Genomic DNA, 21,165 nt, shown 5'->3' with positions numbered 1-21,165 from the left:
TTGTATTTTTTCCACCCCATCCCACCCAAGGCCTCTGTTTTCTTTCAGTTTCTTATAAGGCTGTAGGACACCAAAGCAGCCACAAAACTCCCCCCACCCCGACTCTTTTCTGCTTCCCTTAACTCAGTAACCCAGCTATCAGTCCCGGACTTTGCTTCTAATGCTGAAAGCATTTTTTTTTTTCATTGTAAACTATTAAGTCGGGCAGCGGCTGTTGATAAACAAGAAGTCCGTTTTTAAACTGCTAGAATCATTAGCACAGGGAAGGCGAGCAGTACAAATATTTCAGGAGTTTGCTCTTTTTTCCTGGCCCTAGTATCACAGCTGGGCTTTCTGCATGTTGCAGTTGAATTTTTCAAAGCCCAGGGCAGAATTTGTTTCATTTCTTCTCCCCCTTGAACTGAATGTCTTTGTTTCTTTAAACACAAAAATAAACTACCCCCTACAAGAAGAAACAACACAAGTCTCCAGGTCCAAATTAACTGCAACTAAAATCTGTATTAGGAAAAAAAATTAGCAAACCACACATTCTAATTTAACTTTGAATATAATCATAGATACAAGGTGAAGTTGTTGAAGTACTACCATATCAGCTTCAAAACAGAGAATTCTTTTCTAGGAAAATTGAGAGAAAGAAGGGAAATTATCTTCCCTATGCAAAAGTCCCAGTTAGTGACTGGTCCATTTACAAATAAAGTTGGTATTTATTTGTTTGGTTTTTTTTTCCTATTCCTATCCAAAAAAGGATGGAAAACCCCATTCCAAACTTTAGTTTCTCCCCTTTTCTAGGATGCTTGCCAAACTCCACAAAATAAAACCGAAGAAAATGATAATTATGCAACATTCAGAACAAAGAACATAAGAATATATTTTTTAAATGATTCATTGTGCACTTATGCCTGTAATGGGATTTTAACGCACTGTAAAAATAAGTGTGCTGGCTCACTTAGCTTCTCACGCAACTGTAACGCAGGGAGATGAAGAACTTAAAGATGGGGTGAGTTTTGGTTTTTTCCTGAAGGAGGAGATGTGTGAAGGAAAACCATGGTGTATAAAGAAACATGTTTTTTAATCAGAGGTGGAGCAACACAGCCTATCGATATAATTCCACAGCTAAGACAGTCCTGAGACCTCAGCCCAGCCAAGCACTACAGGTAAACGGGTCAGCAATAAGGAAGCCTAAGGAAGTTACAATCTCAAGGGCTGGTTCCCTTTCCATTTTGCACTCCAGGTCTTAGCAGCTTCTACAGAGCTTGGGAGGCAGAAAGGGAAGAGAAATTCTAGCCACCGAAGATTCTTTGGGAATCTTTGGGAATTGTATTTCCGCTACATGTCTATAAAAGATTTGTCGGATACATAATTCTTATGACTGTAGACGCAACATGTTCCTATCTTATTTGTGTACCCACACACAGACATGTTTCTCTTTGTCTCACTGAGCCTGACATTTGGCCAGCAGGTTTTTCTCCCCCTTATTTGAAACCTCAAGCACTGAAGAAATTTGGATCTGATTATTTCCGGATCACAGGACCAGCACTTTAAAATGGATGAAATGCAAGCAAATTGCCCACTAGAGCCGGAGGGGGTAAATGCTTTCAAAATAACTCATACCTTTCTATTATGGATGTGCTGGCCTCTCCAAAACCTCCCCAGAACATCACAGTGGCTTCTGATTCAAATGAAGAAACTCTACAAGGTAATGCCAACCAAAACCGTCACGTCTCACTCTCCACCTCGTCCCTAGTGCGCCTGCACACAACCTACAACTGCATTCCTTCTTTGTTTTCATTTTTAAAGAAAAAAATACATATACTTTTTCTTTAAGTTACACAATTGACTACTTTGGGAATTTTTAGCCACAGTACGATGGCTGTTTACTAACGTCAGGGTCCACATTGGTCATGATCATCAGCCTTTTTATTTGCTAGGATGTGTCCAGTTTCAGCACACTGTGAAAAGGGTCTAGTGAGTTGTTGAGAATTATTTGGTTTGATCTGAGAGCAGCAATTCTGATCAAACAGAATCATTTGGTAAACTAAGAAGTTTTCTAACGATGGCACAGATACTCGTTACCAAATTCCAAAGATTTGAGACAGAAGAAATACCAACAGCAAAAATAGTTTAAATTCTCTGGGAACGCTTGGGAAGCCGTCATGAACACCAGCTCTCACAACACACACACATAGAAGGCACTAGTTGTGGAATGGGAAGCCTTAGAAACTGCCACTTACTCTCTGTAGCCTTAAGCACATCCTTGAACCTGAATGTCTTCATCTATAAAATGGGAATCACAGTAGTAAGAGCCAGGATCTGCCTGCAGATACAAACTGCAAAGAGCTTTTACATCTGTCCCCTCAGAACAGCCCACAAGGTAGGCAGGGCTCAGCTGGCATGAGGCTGATGAAAGAACGTGTGCAGGACACAGGCTGAAAACTGCACAGAGAGCGAGCTTCACAGAGTCAGCGCCACAAAGCCGACCGCCTCCATAAAGTCCAGATGTTTACCTTCTTTCCTTGTCAGAACTTCCACAAGCAGAGCGTTGGGTGTTTAATAAAAAGAAAGAAAAAGAGCAGCATCTGGTAATTTGGCCTTTTCAGCTGTTTGGAATCTGGATAAACGGGACTCTGCCATAAACAGATCGTGATTCTTATTGTAAATGATGACAGTGTTAGTCCATGACGTTGCACCATCCCCAGTGCCTCCTAACTCCAGATCTGGAAATGCAGAGGACCCTGACATTTACGGATAAGCTGCTGGGTTCGAGAGCTCACGCCCCACCTCACTTTAGGGTCTGTCCGAGAAACAAGACGGCAGAGCATCTGAAACCTGATTCCAAACCAAGCAATACTGTCGTCTCTCCGGTCACCGGGGAAGCACTGGCCGCGGAAGACCTGCCGCTTGGCCCCTCTCAGCTTCCTCTGGCTAGGACACCAGTTAACAGTCATGAGAGTCAACAATTTAAAAAATCAAACCTTTCTCCCTCCTCGCCCTACCTTCTTTGCCTCAAATAGAGCTGACCGTAACGGTGCCCTACACGAATTAATAAATGTGAACCCTTCTTCCTTTTTAGTTTATATTCTTACAACTGTTTCATTTTCCCTTGGGAAGGAAGCATTATTACCTCTCGTGCAAATGAAAAACCAGCAGTTGAGAACGTTAAACACATCACAAGAGCCGTCTCCAAAATAACCAGGCACTGAGGTGGCCCTTTGACACCTTATATCACTAATACTCTCCTCAGTCTTTCTGTCTCACAGTAGATTTACAAATGAGGAAACTAAGGCTCAGAGAAGGAAATAACTTCCCCCAGTCCCACGGATCCTAGGTGGCAGGGTCTTACAATTTCCAGCACGGTCAACAAATATTTTTCAGTTGGTATTCTTGTCTTCTGTTTCCAGTAAGCCTGAGACTTGGAGCTAGACACCAAATATTCAAAGGGTTATGAGGTCTAGGGAATATCTGGGTGGGAACAGGGGCAGCAAGCAGGTTTCTTTTATGGCCTCTTTGAGAAGGTTGCCCAGCTCTGATTTTCTCTCAGGCCACTGTGTAGCTTGACTACAGGGGAAAAAATCGCCTAGAAAGACAGAAGCCGAGTCAGAAGCCTCTTCAAGCCTAGGTCCATAAGCTATGGGCTGGCCAGAGACCCCCACCCAGTAGGCCTCAGTTTCCTCATCTTTTAAATGGGTATGACAAATCTGAGCCCCACCATCCTCACTGGAGGCTGTGAAGAAAACAGAAGCCTCTTACAAAAAGCTTAATCAGTACAACCATCTTAAGGTACAAAGAAAGAGGTGCTTCCTCCCATTTTTTTACCCTCCTCTGCCCTTTCCAAACACAATCCTGATTTAAAGATCTCATATTTTAGACACTGGGGGCATGCGGATAAAAATAATTGGGGTTTAGGAGAATGGACGTCAGAAAGTTGTACACAATGAATGCATCCACATGAAAGGTCTCTAACGGCTTGGAACAAAGGCTATGTTTGGGAGAGCAATTTATTAGGTCTGCAAAGAACTGAGATCTTCAGTTGACAGCTATTTTTTTTTTTAAACACAAAATATTGCAAGAGGGTATCTATTTAAGGGAGGATTGTCTACAGGAGGGGGGCAAGTGAGGGAGCTCCGAGCTGCAAATATTACTCATGTCTTGCTGCACAGCCCTCCTCTCTTCCTAGTAAAAGGGAACCTCATGTGCGTATTCCAACAATAATACGCTAAAGGATTTTCCTCTATATCCTTTAAAAATGACCTCTATCTCTTGGAAAAGAGACTGAATTCAAAACAACAGACAAGAAATAGTGCTCTCCTACAAAGTCAGGTATTTTCATTAAAAAGCAAAAAGTATTTATGTTTATTTCACTTTACCAGTCTTTGAATTAGAGAGGTTTTTGTTTTTGTTTACCCTAAAGGAGCTCTCATCCCTAAAAGTAAGCCACCCTACCATCTCTAAGTTGCCAACTGATGCTAAAGTAATGATGCCTATAGAGCCGTTAAACAAACTTTTTGTCTTCCTTAAGAATTATCTAGAAATAGAACCAAGAGGTCCCAAACAATGAAATAATAAAAAAAAAAAGCTTTGCTTTTTCCCAGGGAAAAAAAGCAGATGAGGGGAAAGATATAGTGCCTCAACAATTTCCCCAATTTCTGGTTAATTATCTGTCAGTGTGAAACTTATAAATAATGGCTCAATAATAATTAACTGCGATGAGAAGAACGTGTTCATGAGAATCCAGCCTCATCACTGACTTTGACCCATTAATTATACTGGAGCCTGCACCTTATACCCACCAGCCTCACTGGGTAGAGGAAGGGTATTACAAACTAACTTTTGACCAAAGACTGTGCTGCTGAAGCATCAAGTACATAACAGCCATTGTTAAAGTCAGGACTTCACTCAGGCTAGACTACAGATTCATAAAATTTTCCATGAGGAATCCAGAAATCATCTGGTATAATTAATTCCTCACTTGACAGATGGGAAACTGAGGTCCCAAGAGGGGAGGGGCCTGGCTGAAGGCTTCGGGTTTTTTGTCACTGAGGAAGACTAGAATACTTCAAAGTATGCTGTTAGCAGGTTCAGAGACAGACATACTCGAGTTGCTACTCATCCTAATTTATAATAAGGTTTTGACAAATTTCACACAACTTTTATCAGAAACATACAGAAGCAAAATTATGTAATCTGAGCTTTCTAAACACACATCTCCCCGCCAAATAGGCTTACTGAGTTTAAATTAGGTGCTTTCTAAACAGTCACCATTTCAGAATGACAAGCGAGTCCCAAACAACTTGAGAGAAAACTGATGAACTCTGGAGAAAGTTCTACCAAGTGCTTGGGAAGACTCCTACAAAGGCCTGCGGTGGAATAAGACTACCCGAATCTCTCCATGCCCGTGGCCAGGCACGTCGGCGGGGCCATACTTACCCTTCCCGGCGGCAGCGGCGGAGGCCTTGGACGGACCGTAGTCTCGGGGACTCCGGGGCCGCAGGAGGTCGTGGGAGCGCGGTGGCGCGGGAGGCCGGGGCAGCAAGTCACGCGGACCTCCCTCCCCGCAGCCCCCGCCGCTCACGGTGACCCTGAAGGCCATGTGCGGGCCGAGGCCAGCGGGCCCCCGGCCGGGACCTGGAGCGCCGGGGGCCTCCTTTGGCCTCTTGTCTGAGTGCGCCTCGGCCACTTCGCAGTGCATGGCGCCGGGGCGGGGCGCACCGCCGGGGGTCGCGCCGGGCTTCTGCGGTGGGGAGAAAGCACAGGCGCGTCAGAATGAGCGGAGCGGTCCCCTTCTGGTCCAGGGGGCGATGTTTGAGCAGGTCACCATCCCTCCGCTTATTCCTCCTTAGCGCCACCACACTCACTCTAACGTGACAAACCTACCTGATCCACGGAAAAGTCCCCTCCAGGGCGCAGGAACATCTAGGATGTCCTTCCCTGACTAGTGGAGGGCCCAGCTACCCAATCTGCCCCCATCCAGTCCTCTTTGGACGAATGGGGAAACTGAGGTCTGGAGAAGGGAGAGCGCCTGTGCGCGTCACCCAGTGGGACACGGAGCTGACGGCAGAGATTCCCGGAGCAGGGTACTGGCAGAGCCGCGGAATGGGTCACGGGCTGCACACCTCGCCTCGTGGGTGCTCTGGGATACTGTTGAGCGCAGGGACAGCCGACTACGCACCCGCAGGCCCGCGGGCAGGCCCTCTGAGATACCAACACCACACAAGCTGCGAAAATGGGAGTCGGAGGATGTGTGCTCACTCCCGCAACGTGAACCCATACACGCACCGAGACGCACACTCCCACGCGCAGCGGAGAAAACGAACCTATCACGCATGCAAACCTGCAAAAAGTCGACAGCCCATGCACTCCCGCTCCCACGCACACCAAACACACCCCGCAAGTGCACACTCGGGGACAAGACGTGCCATACATTCTATTTTCATACACCAGCTCAGACTCTCAGCAACACTAGTAGCTGCACAGTCTCACGCTCACCATGCGCGAGCGCTGGGTGCCCCTCCACAGAGCCTTGGGCCTTCCATCATCCCTCCTGGAAAACGGACCCGGGGCCCCAAACTCTCCTTTCCCCTCGTGCTCCCCGCGCGATCCCAAAACTCCCCAATTCACCATTCCTGGGACACCAGCCTTGTCTGTCGGCCGGGCGCCCTCCCCCTTCCCGGGCCGCGGGCCGCACCCCCTCTCACCTCGCCCCCACTCACCTCGCAGCGGCTGCTGCAGCTCGCTCGCGGGGCGCACAGCTCGGCGCGCCTCCACTGGCGCGGCAGCCCCCGCAGCCGCAGCGTCCAGCGGGGCGGCATCCCGGAGGTGGGGGCGGGGCCGCAGCCTGCCTGACAGCCTCTCCAGCCACTAACTCGCTGCGGCCGCCCCGCCGAGGCCAATCGCGGCCCGAGGGCGGGGCCTCCGCGGCTGTGGGCCAGGGCCAGCCGCGCGCGAGGCAGGCCGGAGGGTTTGACAGGCGGCGGCCGGTGGCGCTGGGTGCTTCCCCGGGCCCCCTCCGCCCGCTGCCTATCAGGGATAGCCCGCGGGGCGGCGCCGCAGGCTGCAGAGCCTGGGCACTGTAGTCGGGGCTGGGCCGGCCAGGGGGGCGAGAGGCACTCCGTATCAGGAGAGCCGAATCAACCTGTCTCTTCTTCGCCTCTCCCAAAGGCTGAGACAAGACCCTTCTTCCCTCGTCCAGCGTCAGTTTTCTCCTGGTCAAATGGGACCCGCCAAGCCTGCTAACGTGGAGACAGTGGAAGTAAAAGTGCTTTCAAAGTTTCTTTGCAGAATACAACCTGCTCCCACAGATTTCTCAGCGGGTCAGCAGCGAAGTTGGGACCCCAACCCAGGGCTTTCAGACTACTTAAGTTTCTGTTTCTGTGGTGTTTTTCACCGAAAAGAAACCAGACTAGAGTGTCTCCTTCCAAAGTTAAAGGATAAACAAAAATAGATATCCAGATCCCAACTAGAAAATACCCCCAAGTGAATCTGGGCATCTGTCTGGGAGTAGAGTCCCTGAACCTTGATTTTTAGCGAGCCCCCAGGAGATCCTGGGCTGGAGAATTCCACAGACAGAAGAGCCTGGTGGGCTATAGAGTCCATGCAGTCCATCAGGACCTGGGACCTGGTTCCCCTGCAGTCCAGCTTCCCTCACAGACAGCAGCATGGCAGCAAGTCCTGCCCAGTGTGTAGAAAGAACGCTGGAGGAGGAACAGGACCTCTGGGCAACTGGAAGCAGTAGCTCAGTTCCCATCTCCGAACCTCAGTTTCCCCCTGGGTAAAATGGGGTTAACTCCCCGTGTCAGGTCTATCTAAGGTTACCGCAGGCTCCAGCCAGGCCTCTGAGGTGGTGTCTGTATTTCATGTCCACTTGCCGCACTCATTGTTTGTTGGTGATCTGGACCCACTTCAAGAACCTTGCTTGGCTCTTCACTCTTTGAAGAAAGGTGTCTGGTCTCTTTGGCCTTGATCTCAAATTTAAAAATGTTTATGGAGACCCTTCCTACTACACACCCAGGTCACGTCTCACAACATAGGATTCTACACAGGGTAAGAGACCTCAAACAGCATCCCTGAATTCTTAGAAAGCCAGGACATTAGAATTACCAAATCCTAAAATCTAATTTCCTGTCATTGATTAAATATAGCATCTTACAATTAGCAATAATGGCAGGAAGGATCTTGGAAATTTTGTTAGGCCCACCTCCACATTCAGAGGAGAGATGTGACTGGCCCATAGCAGTATGGTGGGGTGTGGCAGAACTGGCTCTGGAACCCAGGCTTCCTGACTCCCACTCCAGCACTCTTCCTCCTGTGACAGCCATGATGTCTCTCGTAGACGCAGTATGTCAGCCAGCCCCGCCCATCACGGATAGTCCAGGGGCCATGGGCTGCATAGGGCACCTCAAAGGTTTTGCCTCTATCCAGGGACTTGGAGTTGGGGATTTCTGCTACTTTTATGGCAGGAGAGAAAGGGGTAGAAAGGAGTCAGAGTAGCTCACCAGCCCCTCCAATGCACCACCAGATGCTCCTTCCCCTCTCCCTCACTCTTCTGAAGTGCCAGGGCCAGCTTTGGCACCCATAGGCCATGTGGCTTTTAGTAAATCAGAATCTCATTCTGGACCTCAGTTTCTCCCTCAAAAAGCTGGAGGGTTGGAAAAACATTCCCGGCCTTTCCCATTCTGCCCTTTGGTGAGGCCAGGAACCAGGAACTGAGTCCTTTGCTTCTCTCCTTACCACAGACACACACACACAACACTGCACACTCAGTCAGAACTCAGAAAATATTTGCTGAAGAAGTCACTTAAACCAACTGGCCCTGCAGACAAAGACTTCAGATTTCCAAGATGCAGCAACAACTCCTTTAGTTATTCTTTGCTGAGCACCTACTGCTGATCCAGTTTCCATGCCTGAGTTGGGGACATGGAGATCCTGCCTTTTCCTCAGTGAATTCACAGCTCCACCCCACCAGGACAGATGTGAAGTCTGGCAAAGTAATGAGAAGCTTAATCTACTCAATAGAACAGACCACTTAAACGTAGTATGTGACAGGACCTCTTTGGGGATATACTGAATCCAGGGGGTATATGCTTGGTTTCTTTTTTTCTTTTTTCCTAGAAGGAAACACAAGAAAGTGTTAACAGGGGTTAAAGAAATGGAAGACTGGGGGGTGGGGTGGGGTGGGGTGGGAAGCCTGTACTTTACATTTTACACTTCTCTGAACTGTTCATTTTTTCTAACAATATATATTCTCCTCTCTCCCTTTCAACAGGGGTTATTTAAGAGTAGTAGGATTACAGATTTTAATGTTTTTCTTTATACTTTTAGTTTGAAAATAAAATTTGTTAACATTTTAATTGTCAAGAGCAAAACAAATAAAATTCACTTCTCCCTTTTGCAGGCCAGGCAACACTGTGTGCTTTTTTTACACCGGCCAATGTTCCTGCTCAACACACAGACTGTCTACTAGGTAATTCCATCTGTATCCATCTGCCAAAACAAACATTATTTTCTCTTCTCTGACTTTGTTCCTCCCTCCTCTCCCACACTCCCGTATCTGATCTGCCATGAATACACCTAACAGCCCACCTCCTCTCCATCCTTCTTCCTCACTGATACATCTCTTACCAACCCTTCTTCCTGCCTCTAGCCTTATCTTCTTCCCAATCATTCATTCTCCACATACTGGTCTCCCTGTAAATCTCTAAAATATACATCTGACCATGTCACTTCCCTGTTTAAGCCTCATTAACAGCTCCCAGTGGCCATCTAAATAAAGTCAAACCATTTTCTCACAGCACCTCTTAGCTCTGTCCCATATTTCAAACACCTTAGAATATTTTACATCTCCTAGAACATAGAAAGTATGTTCATGCCTTCATAGCTTTGTATATTGTGCTTCCTATGCTAACACTTTCCTGTTGGCCCACCTCCATACTCCTTCATACTCCATACTCATTTAATACTCAGGTCAAGTGTCACTTTTCTGCAGAAGACTTCCTTGAATCCTCTAGCTAAAATTATTTTCTTCTTGCACATTCTCACAGCAATCTCTGCTTCATTCTATCTTAGAACTTGTTATGCTGCTTTATAATAACCCATCAGTCTCTCCCTCTAGACTGAGAGCATTGTAAACCTCTTTTGCCTTTGTAACTCCAGAACCTAAAACAGATTCAGGCAAAGTCAGCATGTTGATTGAATTATTAAAGAATGACCACTACTTCCTTTACTTACCTGCATTTCTAGCTAAGTGCTTCTTCACCCTACTGTGACCTCCCCCCTCAGCATGTTTATCCAGGGGGTATAAGCATATACTCAGCAAAAATAGAGAGTTCTATGTCTAGGGTCTCCTGTGTCCTGGAGGCAGGAGGAAGGATAAGGAATAGAGGTGATAGCTGTTACACTGCTTACCCTGCCTCTATTTCTTGCAGCAAGGGAAGAATTAACATTTACTGGGGAAACTACTGTATGCCAGGTACTATGGCTGACAGTCTCCATACATAATCCATTCAATCCTGATGACTCTGAGAAAAGGAGAATATCCTTCATCTTATATAGGTGAAAAATAAAAGCTCAAAATTAAGTGACTTGCCAAAATTCTCACAATCAAAAGTGTCCGCCTTCCATACATCTATGGCCAATGATTTTGTACATGAATGCCAAGACCACTCACTGAGAAAAGAATAATCTAACAAATGGTGCCACATAACTGGATATCTACATGCCAAAGAATGAAGCTGGATTCCTATCTCAAGCCATATACCAAAAGTGACTTAAAATGGATCAACATCTTAGATATAAGAGCTAAAACCATAAAACACTTAGAAGAAAACCTAGAGGTAATCTTTGTGACCTTGGATTTGGCAGTGGATAGGAGATCAGCCCTGGGATTACTTTGGAAGGACTGATGCTAAAGCTGAAACTCCAGTACTTTGGCCACCTCATGCGAAGAGTTGACTCATTGGAAAAGACTCTGATGCTGGGAGGGAGTGGGGGCAAGAGGAGAAGGGGACGACAGAGGATGAGATGGCTGGATGGCATCACTGACTCGATGGATGTGAGTCTGAGTGAATTCTGGGAGTTGGTGATGGACAGGGAGGCCTGGCGTGCTGCGATTCATGGGGTCGCAAAGAGTCGGACATGACTGAGCGACTGAACTGAACTGATCTACACAAAACTTGTACATGAATGTTAATAGCAATATTATTCATTATAGCCCCAAAGTAGATGCTACCTCAAATGTCCACTGCCTGATGGATGGACAAGCAAAATGTCTGTCCATGCAAAGAAATGTTACTCAACCATAAAAAGGGTTGAAATACTAATTATGCTACAACATGGATGAACCTTGAAAATGTTCTGATAAGTTAAGCCAGACAAAAAAGACCCCTATAGATGACCAACAAGTACACACAGGAAAAGATGCTCAATATTGTTAGTTATTGCGAGCACGTGCGCTCAGTCGCTTCAGTCGTGTCCGACTCCTTGCAGCCCTGTAGACTGTAGCCTGCCAGGCTCCTGTGACCATGTAATTCTCCACGCAGGAATACTGGAATGGGTTGCCATGCCCTTCCCTGGTGGCTCAGATGGTAAAGCATGTGCTTGCAATGCAGGAGACCTGGGTTTGATCCCTGGGTCAGGAAGATCCCCTGGAGATCTTCTTTCTAGAAGCAAATGGCAACCCACTCCTGCATTCTTGCCTGGAAAATCCCATGGTTGGAGGAGCCTGATAGGTTACAGTCCTTGGGACCGCAGAGTCAGACACAACTAAGCGACTTCACTTTCACTTTCCTCTGGGGGAACTTCCCAACACAGGGAACAAACCTGCGTCTCCTGAATGCAGGCAAATTCTTTACCACTGAGCAACCAGGGTAGTCATTAGGGAAATGCAAATCAAAACCAGAATGAGATATCACTTTGCATCTATTAGGATAACTATAATTTTAAAAGTTAAGAAAAAAAAAAAGAACAGAAAAATAACAAGCATTGGCAAGGATGTGAGAAAATGGAGTACTCACAAATTAGCCACTGTGGAAAACAGTTTGACGATTCCTCAAAAAATTAAGCATAGAAATTACTGTATGACGCAGCAATTCTACTTCTAGGTATATGCCCAAAAGAAAATTATTGTGAAAACAAGCCAACCGTTCATCAGTAGATGAATGTATAAACAAACTGTGGGGGAAAATATTATATTTATATATAAAGGATGAAATACTAACACATATCCCAGCATGGATAAACCTCAAAATCATTATGCTAAGTGAAAGAAGCCAGACACAAAAGGCCATGTAGTGTATGAGTCCACTTATATGAAATATCCAGAATAGGTAAATTCATAGAGACAGAAGGCAGCATAGTGGTTGACAGAGGCTAAGGGGAGGGACCAGTAAGTAGTATCTGCTTAATGGGTACAGGTTTCCTTTCAAGGTGATGAAAACTGTTGGCACTAGGTAGAGATGGTGGCCGCACAGCACCGTGAATGTACTAAATGTCACTGGATCGTTCACTTCTAAATGGCTACTTTTATGTTATACGAATTTCACTGCAATAAAAATGTTTAATTTAGTTAAAAGATTGTCTGCCTGTGTCCAAAGCTTGGACTTTTCACCGCATTTCAAGACTCGCGTTAGGAGCAGTCCACAGAAGGGCTTCTGTGATGGTCGTGGCTCTGGTGTTGCCAAGCCGAGGGGCACAAGCAAGTCGTCATCCCTGGCTCCTCAATACTACACCTGTCAAGCAAAGGTAACAGTACCTGCCCGCCAAGGCTACTGTGGAAACCAGATGAGAAGGTGGAAAAAGATAAAATCAGTTGGAAAATGAGAGGTAATGATGATGATTAATGAAATTCTCAACTTCTACCATTTCTAGAATCCGGCCTTTTTCTTGTTTTTAATTGTGATGGTGAAGTGAAGTGAAAGTCTCTCAGTCGTGTCTGACTCTTAGCAACCCCATGGATTATACAGTCCGTGGAATTCTCCAGGCCAGAATACAAGAACACTGGAATGGGTAGCCGTTCCCTTCTCCAGGGGCTCTTCCCAACCTAGGGATGGAACCCAGGTCTCCCACATTGCAGGCGGATTCTGTACCAGCTGAGCCACAAGGGAAGCCCCATTTTGGCTGCGCTGGGCCTTGACTGTAGCGTGCGGGCACTTCACTGTGGCATGTGGACTTCTCGTCGTTGGGTCTTGACTGCAGCGTGCGGGCACTTCATTGTGGCACGTGGACTTCTCGTTGTCACTGGGCCTTGACTGCAGCATGCGAGCACTTCATTGTGGCACGTGGACTTCTCATTGTCGTGTGTGGGCTTTTCTAGTTTTGGCAACGGCCTTGTTTTGTGGCCTGTCTTGTGGTTCATGGGCTTGGTTTCCCCGAGGCATGCGGAATCTTAGTTCCCCGACCAGGGATCAAACCCATGTCCCCTGCATTGCAAGGCAGATTCTTAATCAATGGACCACCATGGAAGTCCCTAGAATCCTTAGAATCATCTTATAACTCGAAGATGCTATTTTAAAAACCAAATCAAACAAACAAAAACCTGGAGAATCCCAATATTTCCATATTGGGATTCCATATTCCCTATTGTCACAAAGGGCCAAAGGTGATGTTTTATATATAAACTCATATATGGTTAGAGGATAAGAAACAACTTAAACTAGGAATAGAAATAAACTTCCTTAACTAGACAAGGGCATCAGCAAAAGCAAAACCTATAGCTAACATTACACTTAGGGCTTCCCAGGTGGTGCTAGTGGTACCCACCTGCCAGTGCAGGAGACATGGGTTCGATCCCTGGGTCGGGAAGATCTCCTAGAGGATGGCATGGCAACCCACTCCAGTATTCTTGCCTGAAGAATCCCATGGACAGAGGAGCCTAGAGGCCTACAGTCCACAGAGTCACAAAATGTTGAACACGACTGAAATGACTTAGCACATAGCACAACATCACACTTAGTGGTAGAGACTGAATGCTTTCCCCCTAAGATCAAGAACACAGTAAAGATATCCATCTGCACTATTCCTATTCAACTTCACACTGGAAGTCCTAACAAGTGTAGTGAGGCAAGAAAAAAAAAATATATATATATATAAAGGCATACAGATTGGAAAGATTAAAACCATTGGCTGTGTCAATGTATGGCAAAACCAACACAGAATTGTAAAGTAAAATAAAAAATATAAAATAATAAAAAATTTAAAAAAATAAAAAATAAATAAAACCATTGGCTGGCAACCTGATTATCTACATAAATTCCACAGGATCTCCCAAAACAAATTCCTCCTAGAACTAATAAATGAGCTCATTGAGGTTGCAGGATATAAGATTAATATATAAAAATCCATTGTATTTGTAAACACTGGCACTTATTAAACAATTAGAAATGAAAATTTTAAAATACTGTTTATAATAGCACTCAAATTATATACGTAGATATTAATCTAACAAATATTCATGCAGAATCTGCTAAAAACTATGAAACTGATTAAAGAAGTCAAAGAAATAAGTAAATAAAGAGGTATATTATGTTCATGGTTTGGGAGATTCAATACTGTGAAGATGTCAACTCCCCCCAATTTAATCTATAGATTCAACATAACGTGAATTGAGATCCTAGCAGGATTTTTAAATAGAAATCAACAAACTGATTCTAAAACTTATTTGGAAAGGAACTAGAATAGCCAAAAAATTGAAAAAGAAGAACAAAGTCTGAGGACTTGCTATTTGATTCTAAAATTCACTATGTGAAGTCGCTCAGTCATGTCCAACTCTTTGCGACCTCATGGACTGTAGCCTACCAGGCTAATGCTACAGTAATCAAGACAGTGTGATATTGACAAAAAAAATTATATATGTAGGTCAATGGAACAGAATACTCATATTCTGTGGAACCCACATATGGCCATATGCTTTTGCAAAGGTACAAAAGCAATTCACTGGAGAAATAGTAGTCTTTTAACAAACAGTGCTAGAACTGCTGTACATACATATGTAAAAAAATAAACCTCAACCTATATTTCACACACTATGCAAAAATTAACCACAAATGGACAAAAATGCAAAGCTATCACTTCTAGAAAAAACTAAAGTAATTAGATAATGATATCAAAACCATAGTCCATAAAATAAAAATGTATTAGATAGGATTTCATCAAATATTTAAAATTTTTACTCTGTGAAGGATACTGGCTGTTAAAAGAATGAAAAGACAAGTCACAGACTGGGAGAAAATATTCACAAATTATCCAACAAATGACTTGTACTCAGCATAAAGACCTCTTACAACTCAATAAAAAGAAAACAACCAGATTTTCTAAATGAGCAAAAGATCTGAACAAATATTTCACCAAAGAAAGCATGGCGATATAAAGTAAGTCATGAAAAAATGCTCAGAACTAGGGAACTCAAAGTATAAGCACACTGAGATACCAATACACATCTTTAGAATGATTAAAATTAAAAAATAAAACAATAAACCACATCAAATGCTGGCAAGGGCTAGATGCAAAATCAGTGAAGGACTTTCGGTTGGAGACTGACATGACCAGATCTGTTCTGAAAATATTCTAGCTCTTTTGTGGAAATGGATTGAGAAAGGAGCAAGTGTGGGTAATGGAACATAAGTCAGGAGATAATCCCAAGGAGAGATGCTGACAAGCCAGGGGTTGGTGGAGATGGGGCGAGGTGGCTGGAATGCAGCGTCACTGAGGAAGGAAATTTGACAAGCCTGGTAATGGGAGTGAAGAGAAAGGAGAGACTGTTTGGAAGAAGAGTAGTTTTAGAGTTTGGAACTTCCCCTGCATGGCCCTGGAGAATACAATGGCTACCCACTCCAGTATTCTTGGCTGGAGAATTCCATAGACAGAGAAGTCTGGCTGGCTACAGTCCATGGGGTCGCAAAGAGTCAGACGTGACTGAGCAACAAACTTTCACTTTTCTTTCACTGGGTGGCCCAAGGCATTCATCACCCTTAAGGGTGGCTTCTGGAAGCAAAGATGCCACAATTAACAGGCCGTTAAGTTATATCCTTTCCTCTTTCATTATGATGTAACTGCTTTTCCATAAAAAGTTGGTTTTCAGCACATCACTGTATTTATAAGGAAACAGAATCATCCAATATAAAATGTGCATCAAAGGATGCTAATGAGGACAATCAGAACTGACAGCTTGAAAAGTAGCGAGGGACAGTACGGGCTGTCCATTGAGGAGAAGGGGGCTGTTATTTACAGAAGTGCAGAGTACCAGAGTACTTTACAGAGGTTTCTTTTATGATAATTACTGTAGATCACACTACGTATATAAATTAAATGCAGATAACAACCTATGAAGAAAGTGGTATAGTTCCTACTATAGATGAGGAAAATGAGACCCAAACAGGTTACGTGACTTGCCCAAGGTTTCAACTAGCAAGTGGCAGATTCGGGGTTCAGCCTCAGGACTGCTTGATTCTAAATACAGTGGTCTTTTCATCCTGCCACTGTACCTCATCTCCAATTGAACTGGAACGTTCTCTTTGCCTGACCTTTATTTTCCTTTCATTCAGGATGCCTTTGTGGCTGACCACTCCCACCCAAATCCTTTCAGAGCCCCAAGGCTCACCACAAATGGCCCCTTATCCACATAACCTGCTTCCCCTCCCAGACGAACACCAGCACACAAAGCCACTTTCAGAGCGCTACCACCAGCACCGCCTGGGAAGCTCGCCTTATTACACGAAAGGGAAGGTGAAGTGAAAGTTGCTCAGTTGTGTCGTCTTTTTGCGACCCCATGGACTATTCTCCAGGCCAGAATACTGGAGTGGGTAGCCTTTCCCTTCTCCAGGGGATCTTCCCAACCCAGGGATCAAACCCAGGTCTCCCGCATTGCAGGTGAATTCTTTACCAACTGAGTTATGAGGGAAGCCCTTATTACATACCTATTTCCAGTTATAAACTGTAGCACCATTGAAGGCACAGACTTTCTATATGTATGAGAGATGATCAGTGGTGTGTGGATTTGAACACATGTACTAAATTATCCAAATATGTCCAAAAGTTGGCAAATGAGGCTACAACAAATATATATGGAGTAAGGAACAAGATAGTCGATTATTCACAGTTTTATAATAAATATTTTTATTTAATTTATTTAAGTAAATATCAAGTTCATCTGTGCACAGTAGTATTATGCAATTCATATGTTTTTTGAGCTAGTAGTGAAATCATCTATAAGAAGAAAGCATTCTGAAAAATAGAAGAATAGAATTGTATCTATGAATAAGTTTTAAATGAATAATGACAATAATCACTTTAAGACATTTGATAGACATCTTCTTACCATAATATTTTCTTCTAAGTCTTATTTCTTTGTGAAAACTATACTTACCTTACTATGTAACAAAGTCAAAGACTCATGCAAAGTTACAATGAGAAGGGAAGTTAAAAATCATTCAGTCCAATTCTTTTATTTTAGTGATGAAATCTTAGTTCAAAGTCACATGGCTAGATGATGCCAGATTAGAACTTGCTTCTTCCAAAACCAAACTTCAAACTCTGGAGGAGAGACTGCTGGCACTCTACATTAATATTCATTCAGAGCCCCAGTAACAAAACCCCAGTTTTATCGAGAAGTTACACACAGCCTCTAAAGGACATTTCCCAGACTCCGTTGCAGCCAGATACAGCCAGATACAGACTATGCTTCAGCCAATGAGATGCAAGGGTAAATGTGTAGACTTTTAGGAAGCCTCTTTGAAAGGGAGGGGATACAACATTCTCACTTCTCTTCTTCCTTCTTGTTACCTGGAATACAGATATAATGGCTGTAGTTTTAGCAGCCATTTGAAACCATGAGGATGAGGATCACACCTTGGGGCTAACCAAGAAAAGAGCTAGAACGAGCCTGAATCCCTGATAACCTCAGGAAGTCTTCCCAGGACAGCCTATTTCTGGATCTTCTTTTATGTGAAAAAATAATAAATGAGTAAATTTCTATGTTACTTAGACCACCATTATTTTGAGTTTTTCAGTTATATGCAGCCAAACTTAACTAGCCCCATCTTACTTACCCCACTGTCAACCCATTCCTCTCTCGTCTCAGCAAATGGAAATTCCGGTCTACCAACTGCTCAGGCCAAAAGCCTTGGAGTCAGTGTTACTGACTTGTTTTTTCTGTACCCCACAACCATCCCAGCAGCAACTCTCATCAACTCTTTCTTCATGATAGACCTACACCCGTCTGTTCTCCGTTGCTTTCACTGCTATCACTCCGGGCCCATCACTACAGTTGACCCTCGAGCAACACAGGACTCAGGGGCCCACACCCTCTGTGCACAGAGAGCTCTGCACCACACTTTACAGTCTACGTTCTGTGTCTATGGTTCCACATCCACGGATTCGACCAACCACTAATCATGCGGTACTATGGTACAGATTTACTGAAAACAACCTATGTGTAAGAAGATCCACTCACGCTCTTAGTTTTCTCCTGCCTTCAGCCCCCCTTGTATCTTTATCTTCTAGTCAGCCTTAAATGCTGGCTGAGATCTTTCTCCCTCTCCAGCTGTCCATATTCTCAAAGGCAAGGTCATCCATCCATTTCCTAAGAGCTGTCACCATTATCTAGAGGATCATCATCAAGAGTTCCAAAGTTAGAATATGAAAAAGGAGATATATATTGATGCATAACTGAGTCATTTTGCTGTACAGCAGAAATCAACACAACATTGTGAATCTACTCAACTTCAATAAATTTTTTAAAATAGCAAAAACAATTTTAAAAAAGGACCTGTGCAAGTTTGAACCCATTGTTCAAGGCTTAACTGCATTCTCTTTCATCTGGTTTACAGTAACCTCCTAACTAGTCTCCCTGTTTTCATTCTTACCTGCCACCCCCTCCCTCAGTCTGTTTTCCTCAGAATAGACAGATTTAATTTTTTTTAGACATAAGTGGCCCCATGTTCCTCCTTTGCTCAGGACTTTTCAGTGGCTGCCCTTGACGCAGACAGAGGATGAGCAAAGTCCTTGTCATCTGCCAGCCCTGACGTGAACTGGTCCCCTCCCCTGTCTCTCACCTCAGCTCCCACTCTTGCCCGCACTCACTGAACCCTGCCCCCAGGCCCTCTTTGCTATTCCTTAAATGTATCAGCCATGCTCTGGTCTCCAGGATCATAGCTTGCAGGAACTCTTCCCCCAGATATCCACACATCATCTCTCTTACCTCATTCAGGCCTCTGGCCAAGCATCACTTCATCAGGAGGGCATCCCCTCTCCACCCTACCTAAAACAGAATCCCACCTACCATCTACTGTCTGCTCGTCCCCCTGCATGCTCACCACCCATGACATTTGTTTATAGTCATTGTCTATATCCCCACTGGAGCCTTAGTGTTTCTACTCTGAGCAACCTGCCATCCACGTGGACATTTGGTAAATATTTCCCCGCAACAAAAAGAAGCAGCTCCATCTTATTAGTTAATTAAGAAGATCTATAAGGGTAATATGGCTTTCTGTTCTAATAGTAATAATAATTATTGTTATAGTTAACAGCAACTACAAAACATTAAAAATTTTGCAATAAGAATGATGGGCAGAAGTACGTGGGGCCAGTTTGTAAGACTGACTCCAGAACTAAATGTCCTTTTAGCAGCCCAGAAGATCCAAAGCCTGTTCTTACTGTTCTCATGTGACCTCTTGAGTGAGAATAGGGGTGGGCTGAGGCGGGGTGGGGGTCAAAATGACCACTCATGATCTAGTGATGAACACAGCTGTCCCCATAACTCTCCAGCTTTATGGAAAATCCGGATGACTTACTAATGTTTTTTAAAACATGAGTAAATAAAAGTCCATTAAAACAGATTTATCTTTTCATTCACAAACAGCTTATTTCTCGTCAAAGTTAGGAAGTTTTCCGTTAGACTTATAAATTGAAATTAGAAATCTTTTGGGTAAACTAACCAAATAAGCCTTAAGCTTGGGACATTTTTGGAGACAATGTACTACTAATATTTGTTTTTCCTGTGGAGAAGGAGCAAGGCTGACAGAACATCACAGTTCCCATCTTCAAAGACCAAGAAGCCAAGTTTAGCTTCTTGAAGAACATTTGCAAAGAAAAACAGCAAACTATTTATGAGGCTTTGCTTCAAAAATACACACTTCTCTCATACGTTCTTGATGACTGGTGCTTCGAGCTGCTAAAATATTCCTTCTTTGAAGAAAAAATACAGACCCCAAGAAAATTAAGAGTCTGGTTTTGAAGACAAGAGCTCCTTGCATCTGAATCCCATCTCCTTGAATTTCTCCTCATCTCAGCCTCCCCTTCTGAGGCAAGCATCACAGCTACCCCAGAAGACAGATGGCTATTACAAGATAAGAGAGTAGACAGCATGGAGCACCTCCTAGGTGTTCAGTAAATGTTATCACTCTATAAGCAAAACAATCTACAGAAGTCCACACAAGCCATCAGCACTTTTAAACAAAATACATTTTAAAAATTGATTTTTTTTTAGAACATTAGGAAAATACAGAAAATTTTGAATAGACCATCTCCCTCAAACAAAAAAGAAGTGGTGTGGACTACAGATAATTTTCCTCTAACAACTTTGAAACAGTGACCTCTGCTGGCCAGAGGAAAACATGCGCTTTCCAACCAAGTCTGGCGAGTGAGCAAGGGTTGAGTCAGCCAGGCTTGGTCCCTCTCCCTGGAACAAAAACCAGGTGTTGCGTTACAAGGGACAGAAATTGTCACAAGGGTTACCACGATGTAATTGGGATGTTAACAAAATTAAAGGCCGGCCTTTCCATTTGCTCATCTGCCCAGAAGTTTCTTTTTTTCAAACCCCGTGGTCTCCTATTTTTAAAATGTCATAATTGCATGCAAATGTTACAGCCGAAAAACAACGCAAGGGGCATTAAAAATCAATCTTCCATGTAAGCCTCAGATTTTCCAGCATGATGATCCAAAAGCAGAAGTGGTGACAAATGTGTAGAAAACAGAGTTAAAAAGTCAGAATGCATCATTAAGAATATTACAACAAAAGGAGGAAAAGAAACTTTGGGAACACATGCCTGATTCAGCTGGGGTACACAGCCAACTACAAAGAAGGATTTTTTTTTTAATCTACAAACCTTTTACAGATATGACCCAGAAATCCAATTAGGAAGCAGTCATGACCCTTTCCTTCAGGCAGAAATATGCCTGATG

General features: G+C 44.0%; 1 protein-coding gene across 3 annotated transcripts in view; it reads right to left on the bottom strand.

Annotated features, from left to right (window-relative positions):
- Positions 1-5,720, bottom strand: part of GLIS1 (GLIS family zinc finger 1) — a 245,769-nt gene extending 240,049 nt beyond the window's left edge. For all 3 annotated transcript variants that reach the window (XM_040231104.1, XM_040231105.1, XM_040231106.1), the window contains exon 1: positions 5,425-5,720. In XM_040231104.1, coding sequence (XP_040087038.1) covers positions 5,425-5,686 — 262 coding nt within the window. In that variant the 5' untranslated portion in view covers positions 5,687-5,720. The remainder of the gene's footprint in view (positions 1-5,424) is intronic.
- Between the last annotated feature and the right edge of the window lie 15,445 nt (positions 5,721-21,165).

The sequence above is a fragment of the Oryx dammah genome, unplaced genomic scaffold (genome assembly GCF_014754425.2).
Source record: "Oryx dammah isolate SB20612 unplaced genomic scaffold, SCBI_Odam_1.1 HiC_scaffold_28, whole genome shotgun sequence".
In the NCBI taxonomy this organism is placed as follows: Eukaryota; Metazoa; Chordata; class Mammalia; order Artiodactyla; family Bovidae; genus Oryx; species Oryx dammah.
The sequence above is the reverse complement of the archived record's forward strand: the minus strand, read 5'-3'. Positions and strand labels throughout refer to the sequence as shown.